The sequence below is a fragment of the Cucurbita pepo genome, chromosome 18 (genome assembly GCF_057944985.1).
Source record: "Cucurbita pepo subsp. pepo isolate OVF chromosome 18, ASM5794498v1, whole genome shotgun sequence".
In the NCBI taxonomy this organism is placed as follows: Eukaryota; Viridiplantae; Streptophyta; class Magnoliopsida; order Cucurbitales; family Cucurbitaceae; genus Cucurbita; species Cucurbita pepo.
This window is the reverse complement of record NC_141815.1, coordinates 6573852-6589221: the sequence shown is the minus strand read 5'-3', so window position 1 is coordinate 6589221 and position 15370 is coordinate 6573852. Positions and strand designations below refer to the sequence as shown.

Sequence of the window (15370 nt, the reverse complement as noted above, 5' to 3'; positions counted from 1 at the left end):
CCTCGTATGATATTGCTCGGCGACGACTATATTCAGGCGGCTTTGGACTCGAACGGATCTGCAACGAGAGGTCCAGCCACGCCTGACGCGCCCGGCGACCAGCGTGGTTTCCAGCGGCTGTGAGATTCACCCACGCAAGGATTTCTCTGTGACATTGACTGTGGTGGTGGCGCGAACACCATTCGACCGCACCACGCACGGTTTTCAGATCAGTTACTAACGCGTTTTGATTGCAAGACTCGAGCAGTAGCGGCGCGGCCGTGTCTCCGACGTCCGACCATCCAACGGCGAGGTTCCCCTGCTCGAGAAGGGAGGATCCTTCGCAAGCGGACCACGAATTGCTTCATTTTCGTAATCCACACTCGAAGGACCTCAAATTGAATTACACATTTTCTACACAGTTCAGATTCGTGAGTTCAAACTCATTAATTTGTGAGTTTCAAGGGGTTTAATGTTTGATTTCACTGTATTGCAATGTTTTCAATGCGATTTCGAGAATTATTTCATTCGTTATATCTTTTCTCTAAGATTTCCACATAGCAAGATTCCTAGTCGTGTATCTGAGTCTAAAAATTTGGATCTTATTGATGTGAGATGATTTTGTGCTTATATCAATCCTAAAATTTTCATATTGTTAAAATCAAATCTAAGCAAGCTGAGATTCACTTGTGTAGTTTTGTAGGTGCGAAGAACTAGGCTTGCTTTGTTCAGCTTTGCCAAATGAATGCATTGTGTTGGAATCATCCAACAATTTCTCTGAAAGGCAGCAAACTTTTTGAGAATTATGGTTTCATTAGACTCGAATCGATGCCACATTTTCACCATGTAGCTGCATTGAAGATTTCAAATTCAGAATCAAAACCATCACCATTGAAAGTCGAGAATCGGATGTTTATCTTAGGGATGGGTTTCGTTGGACAGTTCTTCGCGCAAGAACTAAAGAAGTTGGGATGGTAAAATGTCTGCAATTCTTAGTCATCTGTGTTTAACATGAATAATGCCTCGTAGAACTTATAGAAATTAGAGAATTATCGTTTAATATCTTATGGATTTGGAATATTTTTTGTATTGATTCGTCAAGTATCAACTGATTCATGACGTTTAAAGTTCATTCTCTATTTGATATTTTGTTTAAGAATTATAGCTGTGAAGTTAATGAAAGGGGCTTTGATCATTAGGGCTGTTTCTGGGACATGTAGAAACCTTGGGCAGAAGATGGAACTGGAGGAAAGGGGTTTTGATGTTCATGTTTTTGATGCAAATGATCCAGAGTAAGTTTCTATATTTTTGAGAGAACATAAGTTAAACATATGCTATCATTACATTACATTACATCCATATGAAAATATTTCTAGTTCATGAGATTAGAGTTCTAAATGTAAACAAAATCGACATTGAAATCCGGTAAGCTTGTTCGGATGATATTACTGGTGAGGTTCACACCAAATGTGAGATCCCACATTGGTTGGAGAGGGAAACGAAGCATTCCTTATAAGGGTGTGGAAACCTCTCCCTAGTAGACGCGTTTAAAACTGTGAGGCTGATGGCGATATGTAATAGGCTAAAGCGAACAATATTTGCTAGCGGTGAGCTTGGGCTGTTACAAATGGTATCAGAGCTAGGCACCGAACGGTGTACCAGCAAGGGTGTTGGGCCCCCAAGGGGGTGGATTGTGAGATCCCACATTGGTTGGAGAGGGGAATGAAGCATTCCTTATAAGGGTGTGGAAACCTCTCCCTAGTAGATGCGTTTTAAAATCGTGAGGCTGACGACGATACGTAACGGGCCAAAGCGGACAATATCTGCTAGCGGTGAGCTTGGGCTACTACAAATGGTATCAAAGTCAAGCACCAAACAGTGTGCCAACGAGAATGCTGGCCCCCAAGAGGGGTGGATTGTGAGATCCCACATTGGTTGGAGAGGGGAACGAAACATTCCTTATAAACATGTGCAAACCTCTCCCTAGCAGACGGGCTGTAAAACTGTGAGGTTGACGGCGATACGTAACGGGTCAAAGTGGACAATATCTGCTAGCTGTGAGCTTGGGCTGTTACACCAAACTCCATGAGCTTAGTGCTCATATGTGGATTATATTGTTTCTTACCCCATGAGCTTAGTGATAGTACTGAACAATCTGCTAAAAGCTTGTAGTTTAACTGTTTGGAAGTTGATGCTCTTATAATGTGAAGTTTTTATTGGCCGTGTTCTGTGTTTGATTCGTAGACCGGGCGCTCTAAAAGCAATGAAGTATCATACTCACCTTCTCATTTCAATTCCACCGGATGTGGATGTTGGTGATCCTGTATGCCATTTTATTTCTCTGTTTTCTTTTGAATACTGATGCAGGATAGTTGTAGAAACTTTTGTTGAGATTAATTAAGGGTTTGAGTTGAGGCTTTTGAAGCTTCTGAAGGGGGATTTCACGGCTGATGCAATCTGAAATGTCCTTAGATTAATCGCAATAAAATGTTTGTAACATTGTCCTGCATCAAATACTCCATATTGGGTTATCTTATGTGATTGTTCTTGATGTTCTTGCTGTTCTTGCACTGACATTGCAGCTGCTCCAGCATGAAAAAATATTAAGGGCTAATTTACAGGGTGGAGATCTTCAATGGCTTTGCTATTTGTCATCAACAAGTATGTTCTCTTTTTGTAATATGCATAGACCAGACCAGAATTTCCCTCCGTCATACATGCATTTAGAACAGTTGAAGAACATAGGTCTAGCAAGCATGTAAGAATTTTTTTGCGCTCTCTCTCTCTGGCCCCTTTTGCCTCTCTTCCTCTCTTAAAGGTGGTTCCCTAGGACCTCAACCTTAACTTCATAGAGTCCTCCCTCTTGCGAAGCAATCATCTTTATTGTCTCTGTTCATCTTATTTCAACTATCGTAATCGTTCCATTGCTGCTGGATGTATTAAGTTGCTAGTGGCTGCTATGGCCATGGCCATGAATGGAAGTATAAAATTTGTGATTTTAGGAGATCCTACATTGTTTGGAGAGGGGAACAAAACATTCTTTGTAAAGGTGTGGAAACATCTCCTTAGTAGACGCGTTTTAAAATCTTGAGGGGAAGCTCGGAAGGGAAATCCCGAAAAGGAAAATATCTGCTAGCGGTGGGTATGGGCTTTTACAAATTGTATTAGAGCTAGACACCGGGCGATGTGCCAGCGAGGAAGTTAAATCCCGAAGGGGGGTGGACACCAGGCAGTGTGCCAGTGAGGACGTTGGGCCCTGAAAGGGGGTGGATGGGGGGAGTCCCACATTGATTGGAGAGGAACAAGTGCCAGTGAGGATGTTGGGCCCGAAGGGAGGTGGATTGTGAGATCCCACATCGGTTGGAGAGGGGAATGAAACATTCTTTATAAGGACATGGAAACCTCTACTTTAGTAGATATGTTTTAAAACCTTGAGAGAATACCCGAAAGAGAAAACTCAAAGAAGACAATATATATACTAGTAGTGGGCTTGGGTTTGGACTTGGACAGTTACACTTACCTTCATTTTGTGCATAACAATTTTGCCACTAGATACCTCTGTCCATAGAAATGGCATATTTTTATTATTGACCATGATCAGTCTTTCTTCTTTGTGGCAGGTGTTTATGGAGATCATGGTGGAGATTGGGTGGATGAAGAGTAAGTGATTTTGGTTAAGTCCTCACCACCATTTAGTAAATCGATTTCGTATTAAATGTGTAATTACTCTATGGTAGCAACCGGACGAATCCCTCGAGTCAGACGGGCAAGTCGAGGATCAAAGCTGAGGAGCAATGGTTAAATTTCGGTAATGATCTTGGCCTCTCAGCGCACGTATTTCGTCTCGGAGGTATCTATGGTCCTGGTAGAAGGTCGTGTCATCCTTTCTCTTGATATTCATATTAGAATGTTCTTTTTACAAATGATTGGTTTTTTCTCATCCAGTGCTATCGATACATTAATCAAGCAAAAGTCGTTATCCGAGCGTCAACAACGTAGAGGACGTAGACAATACACATCTCGAGTTCATGTTCTCGACATCTGCCAAGCTCTTAAAGCCTGTATTCAAAAGCCTTCATCCAGGTAACGTAACATCAATATCATGTATAGTTAGAGTGAGGAATGGAGCAAGAATTCAATACTGGATGTGTATTTGCAGGAGAGTTTACAACATAGTTGACGACGATCCGTCTCCAAGGGAAGAAGTTTTCTCGTACGCTCGGGATTTGGTTATGAAAAAATGGCCTGGTAAAAACGAACCGTTGTCGGAGAAGATGGAAACAAGTGTTATTAACGATGGGAGTGGAAGGGGTGAAAAAAGAGTGTGTAATGTACGTATGAAAAGGGAGCTGGGAGTGAGTCTTGTGTTTTCCAGTTATAAATCAGGATTGCAGAACATAATTGACCAAATGGGAGATGATGAACCTTTCTGAATGGAAAGACCTCCAATTTTTTGGTCCACTAATGAACTCTCTTGTCTTTATGTTTGTTTCATAAGATGTCATTCGAAAAATTCAGGTGTAGGAGTAATAACTTTTGAAAATTGTTAGGGTAGGAGCGGTGTGGGTGTTCGTGGGTTAGATTGGGTCAAGAAGTGACATTTTTTAGACCTGACCTAATTGTTTATGTTAGGTTGATTCTTATTTATTTAAATTTTTATTTTTAATAAAATATTTGTTGGAGGCCGTAGAAGTATTGGAATAGATTTTGTGATGTACTTTGTGATGATCAAAAGTGTTAGAATGAATGTTCGGTTGAAGGCCGTGGAAGTATTGGAATAGACTTCAAATTTATTTAGAATTAAACAAAACTAAAAATTACGCAAATTAAAATTGAAAAATATGCGTAAAAGTTCTAGCGGATTTTTAATCTACCTTTCACCTTCAATAGTCGAATCTCCTTCGTAAGTAGGATACACGCGACCGAAGATCTAGTTGGACTAGTCTCGACCGATTTATTTGGACCGGACCGGTTGTCCAATTGGACCAATGTTGCCCTATGTGGGCTGACTTGTGCTATTATTAAAGACATTTTTTGGTCGAGAGTCTAACAAAAGCTGCTCGCGATGTCGAAATTTGTTGATCGATCTCAACTTTTAATTGTCAAAATCGACCCAAAAATAAGGGAGGATCGAAGATAAGTGTTTTAGATTTTTAGTTCTCATTTTAAATCGAATGAAATTAACTTTGTTGGACTTTTGGATTGAAGCTCTTCAATTTTAATGGAAGAACTAAGTTGAATCGAGTTTGATAGAAAAATAATGTTGAAGCTTTCATATGGGCTTGAAGTGATGACACACGTGCGATGAGTGGGACACGCCTCACGTAAAATGACCATAAATTCGTTTGAGATATGTCTGCTGGGATTCAAAATGAAGAACGTCTGCGACTGTGTATTTGGACCCACGTAAAATCTACATAGGAGTCTTCCTAGCCACATGTGAAGGGCTATTTTTTTTACCAGTTTGACATCGGTTTGACTTTTTTCAACTCCGATTTCAATACTAAGTTTTGATAACTTGAATTAGGGTCGGCTAACAAAATTTTTAGAAATTTAGAGCACCGAGCAAACAAGGAACTAGAGTGGACAAGGCATGCACGATCAAGTAAGAAGCTATTCAAATTTCTTTGAGCAATAATTGTATGTTTTGAGATTAAGATTTTTACTTCAAGTGATTGATTAAGTTATCTCCTTGTTGAGCATGTATGTATCTTTTAAAAATGAGATATGTATTTATGTGATTGATAGAGTTATTTTCGAGTTTGAGAATTCATGAGGTATTGAATTAAGAATAGGTTATTAGAGCTAAGACAGTTTTATGATGACCTAGCGAAAATGTTTGCTGAAACCACCACACCTAAATGGTGGTGAAAGTTCTCTCTTTATAATCATTTACAGTATAGAGAATTATTATGGTAAATTACAAATAATATGGAAAAGAACGATAAAATGAAAGAATAATAAATGAATACAATATATTTGCCTTTAATAGAAGCGCAAATATGGTAAGCCGTAACGTAAGACAAATATCTAGATATTTGTCTTATAATAAACGATCAACTATCTTTAATACCCCCTGCAAGCTGAGCATCAGATTTGAACGAACGTGAAGCTTGGATCTGAAAAAATTCGAAGAGAGGTCGAGAAATACTTTTCGTGAAGATGTCAGCAACTTGGAGATGGGAAGGTACATATTGTGTGCGAAGTTTGCCAACGATAACAGGTTCTCGAAGGAAATGATAATCTAGTTCAACATGTTTGGCCCGCTTGTGAGAAACGGGATTAGAGCTAACAAAAATAGCACTTTTGTTGTCACATAAAAGTAAAGGCTGCTGTGAAATAGGGATCTTGAGGTCATGCAAAAGATGCGTAACCCAAAGAAGTTCAGCAGTAGTCGTGTCAAGAGCACGATACTCAGATTCACAGCTGGAGCGTGAGACAGTAGGTTGCTATGGTACTCCAAGAAATGAGATTGTTATCAAGATAAATAGAGTAGCCGGATGTAGAACGAGTGTCGGGACAACCAACCTAGTCAACATCTGAATAAGCGACTAGCGTACTAGGAACAGTGGATGGATGAAAGGTAAGGCCAAAGTGGAGTGTTCCTTTGAGATAGCGAAGAATACGTTTGGCAGCAAGAAAGTGAGTTGCAGTAGGGGCATGCAAGAATTTACTGACAGAATTGACAACATAGACAATATCTGGACGCCTAAAAGTCAAGTACTGAAGGGCGTCAATCTATAGAGAGTAGGATCAGAGAAAGGAGAACCATCAGCAGTAAGGTGTTGAGAAACAACCATGGGAGTGTGGACTGGGTTGCTATCGAGCAACTGAGCACGAGTAAGAATATCTCGAGCATATTTTAACTGACTAATAAAGAGACCATCAGGAGTGGGTGAAGCTTCAAGACCAAGAAAGTAACTGAGAGAACCCAAATCTTTGGTAGAAAACTTAGAATGAAGCTTGCGAGTAAAACTGTCAATAAGAGATGGGTTGTTGCCAGTAACAATAATGTCATCAACATAAAGAAGCAAATAGATAAGGTTAGATTGCTGATGAAAGACAAAAAGGGATGTTTCAGTGCGATTGCAAGAAAAACCAAGTGTGAGAAGAAATGAGCTAAAACGCTAAAACCAGGCGCGAGGAGCTTGCTTTAAGTCATAGAGGGCTTTCTTTAATACACAAACATGAGTGAGAAATCGAGGATCAATATACCTAGGAGGTTGTTCCATATGAACACGTTCAATAAGAGTTTCATTGAGAAAAACATTTTTGACATCAAGTTGTCGAAGAGGCCATTTATTTGTGACTGCAATAGAAAGTAAAACACGGACAATGGTAGCTTTGACAACTGGACTGAAAGTCTTAGTGTAGTCAAGACCAGGAACTTGAGTATAACCTTTGGCAACAAGACGAGCTTTGAAACGCTCGACGGATCCATCAGACAAATATTTAATACGAAACACCCATTTAGAGCCCACGATTTTGGTGTTGGCAGGGCGAGGAACCAAAGTCCAAGTATCATTTTGTTGTAAATCTTGAATTTCTTCATCCATGGCAGCAACCCAAGAAGGATTCTTAGCCGCAGATTTGAATTCTTTTGGCTCAGTGGATGCAAAAAGAGCAGAAAGAAGTCTAGATGAGCCCAAAATACTAATATTTACTGGATGATGAGTCTTGAATATACCAGCTTTGGCTCGTGTGATCATAGGATGAGAGCCCAAAGAATCAATCAACAGTAGGTTCAATAGAGGTCGAATCAGAAGTCGAGGGTGGCAAAGCAGAACCTGCATGAGAAGTATCAACCTGCACAGACTCATCCACAAAGTCAGAACAAATATCACACAGGGATGAACTGGATCGAGGAATGTGCGATGATGAAGTGATAGGGGGGGATGAATCAATATGATAAAGATGTGGTTCCAAGAAATTTGAAATATGAAGAGAGGAAAGAGGTTGGGCCTGGGAGCTAGGGATAGCAGGAAAGTGAGTTTCATCAAATTGAGCATGGCGGGTGATATATAGCTTAGTGGTGGCGGGATCAAGACAGCTCAACACTTTATGAGCAGGACTATAACCCAAAAAAATAAAAGGAATACTGCGGGAAGAAAGCTTGTTAGATATATAATCCCGCAAGTAAGAATAAACACGACAACCAAAGGGATGAAAATTGTCATAATGCGGAGAGTAGCCATAGAGGAGTTCAAAGGGAAACTTACCTCCAAGAAGTGGAGTAGGCAACCGGTTGATAATATAAGTTGCAGTGCTGAAGGCGTCAACTCAAAAACGAGGAGAAAGATGGGAGTGAAAGAGAAGGGCCATGCCAGTCTCAAGTCACATGACGATGTTTTCTCTCAGCACGACCATTTTGAGCAGGTGTATATGGGCAAGAGAGTTGATGGTGGATGCCAGAAGTACGTAAATGAGTTTTCAAGTGCTAGTAAATTTGGTACCTCCATCGCTTTGAAATACCTTGATACGAAAAGAATATTGATTTTCCACAAATTTTTGAAATTGAAGAAAAATATCAAAGAAATCAGATTTAAATTTTAAAGGGTAAAACTAAGTGAATCGAGAATAATTATCAATAAAAATAACATAGTAAAGAAAACCCGAATTTGATTTGACAGGGGAAGGACCCAAAGATCACAATGAATAAGATCTAATGCATGAGACGACCTACGTTCATTGCGGGAATAATGCAATCGATGACTTTTTGCAAGTTGACAAGTACTACATAGTGATGGAGAAGACAATAAAGACGTAAGACAAAAATGACCTTCTCTATTTAAAAAAGAAATAACAGGATGATTCACATGACCCAGGCGAGCATGCCATAAATCATATGAAGCACGTAAAGATTTGTTTCGAAATACTGAAATAAAAGCAGGGTTGCCGCGCTCCAGCACATATCGCCCTCCATCTCTTTTACCGGTTGCCACCATCCTTCTTGTTTAACGATCCTGGATAGTAAGAAGATTATTAGTAAATGTAATGGAGAGAGGAAAATCGGACGTTAATTTACTAATTGAAATAAGAGTTTTACTAAGATGAGGAACAACCAAGACATTTAATAAGTGAATATTTGGAACAGGAGAAAGAGTATCGATGTGGGCTTCAATAATAGAACAGTACGTGTTGAAGGCTTCAGCAAGGTGAGCATGAGTAGAATCAGGTCGAACATACCGTTGGTTGCAGCGGTCAGCATAATGACCCTCTTTGCGGCAGATTTGGCAATGAGGTGGTCGACGAACCTGACCTGAGCGGGTTCGTCCTCGATTGGAAGAGTTGTTTTTGTGGAAATAAGAATGACCTCGCTGGTTGCTAGAGGAAGGAGGGTGGCTTCCATGGGTGCGACCACGATTAGTGGCTGTGAATGCTGTAGGAGTGGAGTCAGAGGACTCAAGGGAGCAACTGAAACAACTCAAAACTTTCAGCTTTAGAAACTAAATCTGCAAAGCAGGGGATAGGGGTGAGAGCCATCTGAGCAGTAGAAAAAGTTGAAAAATCGGTGTCGAGTCCACGAAGGAACCAGTGCACTTTATCAATGTCCTCGACGGGTCTGCCAATGGCATGAAGTTGGTCACAAATTGTTTTGAAGGCACGGACATACTCAGCAACAGGTTTGGTGCCATGTTTCACCAGTTGCAAGTCATCCTTGAGTCTCAGTTCACGAGCATTGAAATGATGGCTGAACGTAGTTTCCAACACAAGCCAAACATCATGTGCAGTGGAGAGACCAACAACAATAGTAATGGCTTTTCTAAAGAGAGGAGAGCAGGAGACAGAGAAGTCGTTGATCGGCTGCTCTCCACGCCCAATATTTGAGGTTGAGTGTTGAAGAGGTTTCTGGTTCAAACCGAGACGGTGGAACCATAGTTTCATCAACATAGCCCAGCATGTCTTGACTCTCGAGGAGAGGGAGAAGTTGACTTTTCTAAAGAAGATAATTGGATGAAGAAAGTTTGATAGCGATCATATGAATTAGAGTGTTGAAAGGAAGAAGATGATAAGAGAATTTGGAAGCCATAGAGAAGAAAGGTTTAGGGTTGTTAAATCGAAAAAGCTCTGATACCATGAAAATGTTCGCTGAAACCACCACACCTAAATGGTGATGAAAGTTCTCTATTCATAATCATTTACAGTATTGAGAATTATGGTAAATTACAAATAATATGAAAAGAACAATAAAAGGGCAAATGCATTATATTTGCGTTTAATAAAAGGGCAAATATGGTAAGTCGTAATGTAAGACCAATATCTATAATAAATGATCAACTATCCTTAACACCTAGGTTTGGACGCTTATAGTAGACCAAGTACCCCAAGATCGTGAACATTGATCAAAGGCTAGACCCTAGGAACCTAGGTAGTTTAGAGAGATTATTGAAGATGGAGAGTTTAAGATTTAAACAGCTTAGATGCCTTAAGAACCTAGGTAACATCCACTCCACACTCCACCTAGAGAAGATTAAGAAAGTTTATTTGGCCTACTAGCCGTGTGAAGTATTCCCAGAGTTTCTCCTCTTATCTTCTTCAGTACATCATTAGTATTATCAGCGACCTAGGTTTGTCCTAATAGCACTCCTATCAAGTAGTAGGAATTCAAAAGTATTACTTTCAAGATTAGCCTGGGCTAGATAGGGTAGCGTGTTGAGGCGACTAGGTGTCATTATCTTGTGGAAATGGACACGGGTTTTTTGAACAAGGCATATGCACCATAAAACCATCCTAAGAAGGGGCAAAGGACCACACATGCTAGAAAAGGTGAACAACGTCTAGACCCCGAGGTATGTGATAGGCAAGAGAACTGCTCGGAATTTTTTGAGGCCTCCCCAGTAGCTCAAAAAGCTGTAGAACATAGACCCAAACCTCCTAGAGCCAAAAAGCCTATGGTAACTTAGGAAACATACTTAGTAAGCAATCTTATATCAGAGGAGCTGACCGAGTCTTATTTGTGTTAATATCTCAATCATCGAGAGTCTAAGTTATCACTATCAACGGTATACAAGTTAGACACACGATATATTGATTCTAAGTGAGATAGGTGTCTAATTATAAGGCCACTACTTTATGAGAATATTTTTTTTGATTCATTCGTGTTACTCTTTTTTTTCAGGGCGTCCTTAAGTTTACACAGCTAGTGACGAGACCGTACTAGAGTTGATAGGCTATGAGCCCATGAAGCTCAGAATTACCGATCATACATTTAAAATATATGAAAACCCATATTGTAAGCTTTTGTCGTATCTTTATTGAGATATAAAAGTTCTGAGTTGATCTTTATTCTTTAGTAATGGTCTATAGTTGATGTTTAAAAGGTCGAATCGTTACATCTCGACCATACACCAACACCTAGTACCTAAACTACAAATCAAATGGCAAAGGGTTTAAAGGACCCATTCAAAATCTAAATCAAAACTATACTTTTGTTCATAAAAGAACAAACTTTTTCATAAAAGAAAAGGATTTGAAACATTGAAGGATCACGTGATATCTATTCCATGGGACCTTTGACCTAATGGATTGCCCTTAGTTTAGGGTAGCATGTCCTTGAGAAACTTGCTGAAAACCTTTAGGACTTTTAGTTAATGAAATCACTTGAAATAACTTTGCTTACCAACTTAAAAGTAGACCATATAAATATGCTCTTTCTACCTTCATAACCTCAAACCTTAGGCTTCGAAATTAAATGCGACTTTAATATCGCTTCTAACATGGTCGACTATGCCTATTTTTCATTTAAACTAGTTTTTTTTTAATATAAAAAAAATGGTTTTTATGGAAAACTATTTGAATAAAATTAAATAAGGGTGTTCATATGACTCGATAATCTAATTAATCAAGATTACTCAACCCAAAGATAAAAGTTAGGCTGAGTTAGATTCTTTTTCGTTTGGGTTGGATTGAGTTTTTGAAAAATTGATAATTCGAGTCGGTTTGGGTACATCTTTTTGTTGTGTCAACCCGATCAACTTGAAAATAGGGTTACAGCCCAACCCAACCTACCTCTAGCCTACGTTTAAGATTATTATGAATATTAAAAATATTTGATGTTTGTAATAAAGGTTAGTAATGGATTGTGACTAATAAATGTTTTATATTTGAACTTTATAAGATTTTAGTTATTTATATACAATGTATTATTAAGAATAAGTATGATTTTTTTCATTAATTAAAAAAAAACAAAAAAATAATCCGATAATTCACCCCGAAAATAGAGGGTTGGGTAGTTGTGAAATCTCAGTTGGAGTTGGGGAGGAGAACGAATATTTTTTGTAAGGGTGTGAAAATCTCTCCCTAGCAAACACGTTTTAAAAATCTTGAGGAGAAGCCTGAAAGAGAAAACCCAAATAGAATAATATCGGTTAGTAGTGGGGTTCAACTGTTACAGTAGTAAATGCTATTCGGGTTGCTCGGGCAAAAAAGATTTCTCCAACCTAACTCAGCTCGGACTGTTACAATAGTAAACTCTATTCGGGTTGCTTGGGTAAAAAAGATTTCTCCAACGTAACTCAGCTTGCAGTAGTGAATTCTATTCGGGTTACTCGAGTAAAAAGTATTTCTCCAATGTAACTCAGCTCGAACTGTTACAATAGTCAACTCTATTCAGGTTGTTCGGGTAAAAAAAGATTTCTTCAACCTAACTCAGCTCGAACTATTATAGTAGTGAACTCTATTCGGGTTGCTTGGGTAAAAAAGATTTCTCCAACGTAACTCAGCTCGCAGTAGTGAATTCTATTCAGGTTACTCGAGTAAAAAATATTTCTCCAATGTAACTCAGCTCGAACTGTTACAATAGTGAACTCTATTCAGGTTGTTCGGGTAAAAAAGATTTCTCCAACGTAACTCAGCTCGAACTGTTACAGTAGTGAACTCTATTCGGGTTGTTCGGGTAAAAAAGATTTCTCCAACCTAATTCAGCTCGGACTATTACAGTAGTGAACTCTATTTGGGTTGGTCGGGTAAAAAAGATTTCTCCAACCTAATTCAGCTCAGACTATTACAGTAGTGAACTCTATTCGAGTTGCTCGGGTGAAAAAGATTTCTCCAACCTAACTCAGCTCGTGTACACCGAAAATTCAAATTTTGGTGCTTGGTGCGGGGAAATTTATGAGAGTGAAAAAACAGGTCGAAAATTGCAATACTTTTTTGTTTGAAAAAAAAAACATAAAAATGGATGTGGGTAATAAGGGTTAGGTCAACTGTTTTTCCAACCGAAGTTAATTGGGTTGGAGGACATAGTTGTAGGGTAGTTGGTAACCATAAACCTCTCCTTTCTTTTATTACTAACCGTTGGATTATTTTCGATTCAAACATATTTTTAATTACTAAAATTTCATCCATTTATTTTCGATTTTCTCACATACTTTAAATAAATACTTAGATATTAATAATTTAATCTAATAAATGAATAAATTCCAACATTTTTTAGACTTTAATACTTTATTAATGATACAAATTTTAATTTACAAAATTATTTCAAAATTATTTTATTCGATAATTATTCTCGATCTTTTTATATTTTATTTAATAGTTGTCTCGTGACATGTTTTATCGACCCTACTCAAGACTCCCATGCCACGACCTTTATCTTTACTTGAAAAATTTTTTTTAAATGAGTGTGAGTATTAGAAATATTCGGTAAGACACTCTCTTATCGGGAATAAACATGAACAAACATATAGTAACAACGATGAAAATTAGGGAACTCATTTTATTTTTTTTAAAGGGGTTACTTGTTCGGAACATGTTTTGGATCAAGATTGTCTAGCTCAACTTTAACTTGCACATAGAGACACTAACCACTCCGCTCATACAATGGTAACTTGCACATAGAATCCATAAAACTAAGGTCCCCAAAACGCCTTAGATAGTCAACCAAACCAACTGGAACCAAACTGAGTCAAAGAAGTTGTAACGACCCAGATCCACCGCTAGCAGATATTGTCCTCTTTGGGCTTGCCCGTCTGTCAGGGGAAGGTTTCCACACCCTTATAAATGGTGATTTGTTCTCCTCCCCAACCAATGTGGGACATCACAATCCACCCCCCTTCGGAGCCCAGCGTCCTTGCTGGCACTCGTTCATTTATCCAATCGATGTGGGACCGCCCCCAAATCCACCCTCCTTTGGGGCCCAGCATCCTTACTGGCACACCGCCTCGTGTCTACCCCCCTTCGGGGAACAGTGAGAAGGCCGGCACATCGTCCGGTGACTGGCTCTGATACCATTTGTAACGACCCAGATCCACCGCTAGCAGATATTGTCCTCTTTGGGCTTTCCCTTTCGAGTTTCCCCTCAAGGTTTTAAAACGCGTCTGCTAAGGGAAGGTTTCCACACCCTTATAAAGGGTGATTTATTCTCCTCCCCCAACTAATGTGGGACATCACAGAAGCCAACTAGTTCTTTTTACTATCACACACCCCTTGACCTTGGTGGTTAACGACTCAAAACCACAATGTGTAATTACCAAAAAAAAAAAAAAAAAAAATCCTTCTTCAGCATACCAATCATTTCTCGACTAATTCTGTAATTACAAATTTATTGGCAACAAAAAATATATATATATATTATTTCAGAAATGATGCTTAAAAGGAAAGGAATTTGGAATGGTAGCGTGTCATCGATCGTAGGGATTACTAGGATTAGTGGAGAAACGAGTTAAGTTACATTGCAATTGGATGTTTGGTGCTAGATTATATCCTAAATTAGTCGGGACTTTCATCCACCAACCGCTGATACTCATACTTATGACCAATTCATTAACAAGAAATCTCACTCCATTCATATTTAAAAGCTGTTAAGAGTCGTTGATTTAGCAACCCCACCATTTATTATATATATATATATTTATTAAGACTATTATTATTATTTATATATAAGATAAAATTATAGATGGATTTAATAACTCATATAATTATAATTATAAGGTAATCAATTTTGGGTTTTATTGGAATTTAATGCAATATTTATCCACCATCTTCTAAAATACCTAATGAAATTAATGCTTATATTTACTTATTTTTTATTTTTTATTTATTATGGGTTCATTATTTAAATACGGTTATTAGGCTCGAAAATTTTTACGACCTGAACAATTGAGTTAGATCTTTAAAATGTCCTAACTCGACCTAATCCAATTCACGAACCTCTAATGGAGAGACATTAAAAAAAAAAAAAAAAAAAAAAAATTAATTACCCATCCAAAATATGTAGCTATTAAATAAAAAGTAGAGCCTTAAAAGGTGTTCAAAGATTCTATGTTTGGCCACATCACACCCAATTTTTCAGCTCACTCACACAAACCATACCCTTTTTGAGCTGGCACTCTAATGTAAACAACCAAATCTCACCCCTCTCTTCTCTATATAACATCCTTCCATCTCCCCT

At 38.5% G+C, this 15370-nt stretch overlaps 1 protein-coding gene across 5 annotated transcripts; it reads left to right on the top strand.

Annotated features, from left to right (window-relative positions):
- Positions 1–4440, top strand: LOC111779592 (NAD(P)-binding Rossmann-fold superfamily protein). Of its 5 annotated transcripts, none has more exons than XM_023659666.2 (9): positions 1–410; positions 683–953; positions 1179–1271; positions 2224–2302; positions 2562–2640; positions 3600–3639; positions 3717–3851; positions 3925–4062; positions 4139–4440. In XM_023659666.2, exons 2-9 carry the CDS (start codon positions 721–723, stop codon positions 4410–4412), a joined length of 1071 nt encoding a protein of 356 aa, XP_023515434.2. In that variant the 5' UTR covers positions 1–410; positions 683–720; the 3' UTR covers positions 4413–4440. The 5 variants fall into 5 exon arrangements, with proteins under 5 accessions (XP_023515434.2, XP_023515432.2, XP_023515433.2 ...); XM_023659664.2 differs by having other exon boundaries at positions 675–953; XM_023659665.2 differs by having other exon boundaries at positions 1–432.
- The last annotated feature ends 10930 nt before the right edge of the window (positions 4441–15370 follow it).

Coding starts and splice junctions, on each gene's coding strand:
- LOC111779592 (XM_023659666.2), top strand. CDS start 721: ATGAATGCATTGTGTTGGAATCATCCAACAATTTCTCTGAAAGGCAGC. Junction 2,641..3,599: donor TTGCTATTTGTCATCAACAA/GTATGTTCTCTT, acceptor TCTTTGTGGCAG/GTGTTTATGGAGATCATGGT. Junction 4,063..4,138: donor ATTCAAAAGCCTTCATCCAG/GTAACGTAACAT, acceptor GTGTATTTGCAG/GAGAGTTTACAACATAGTTG.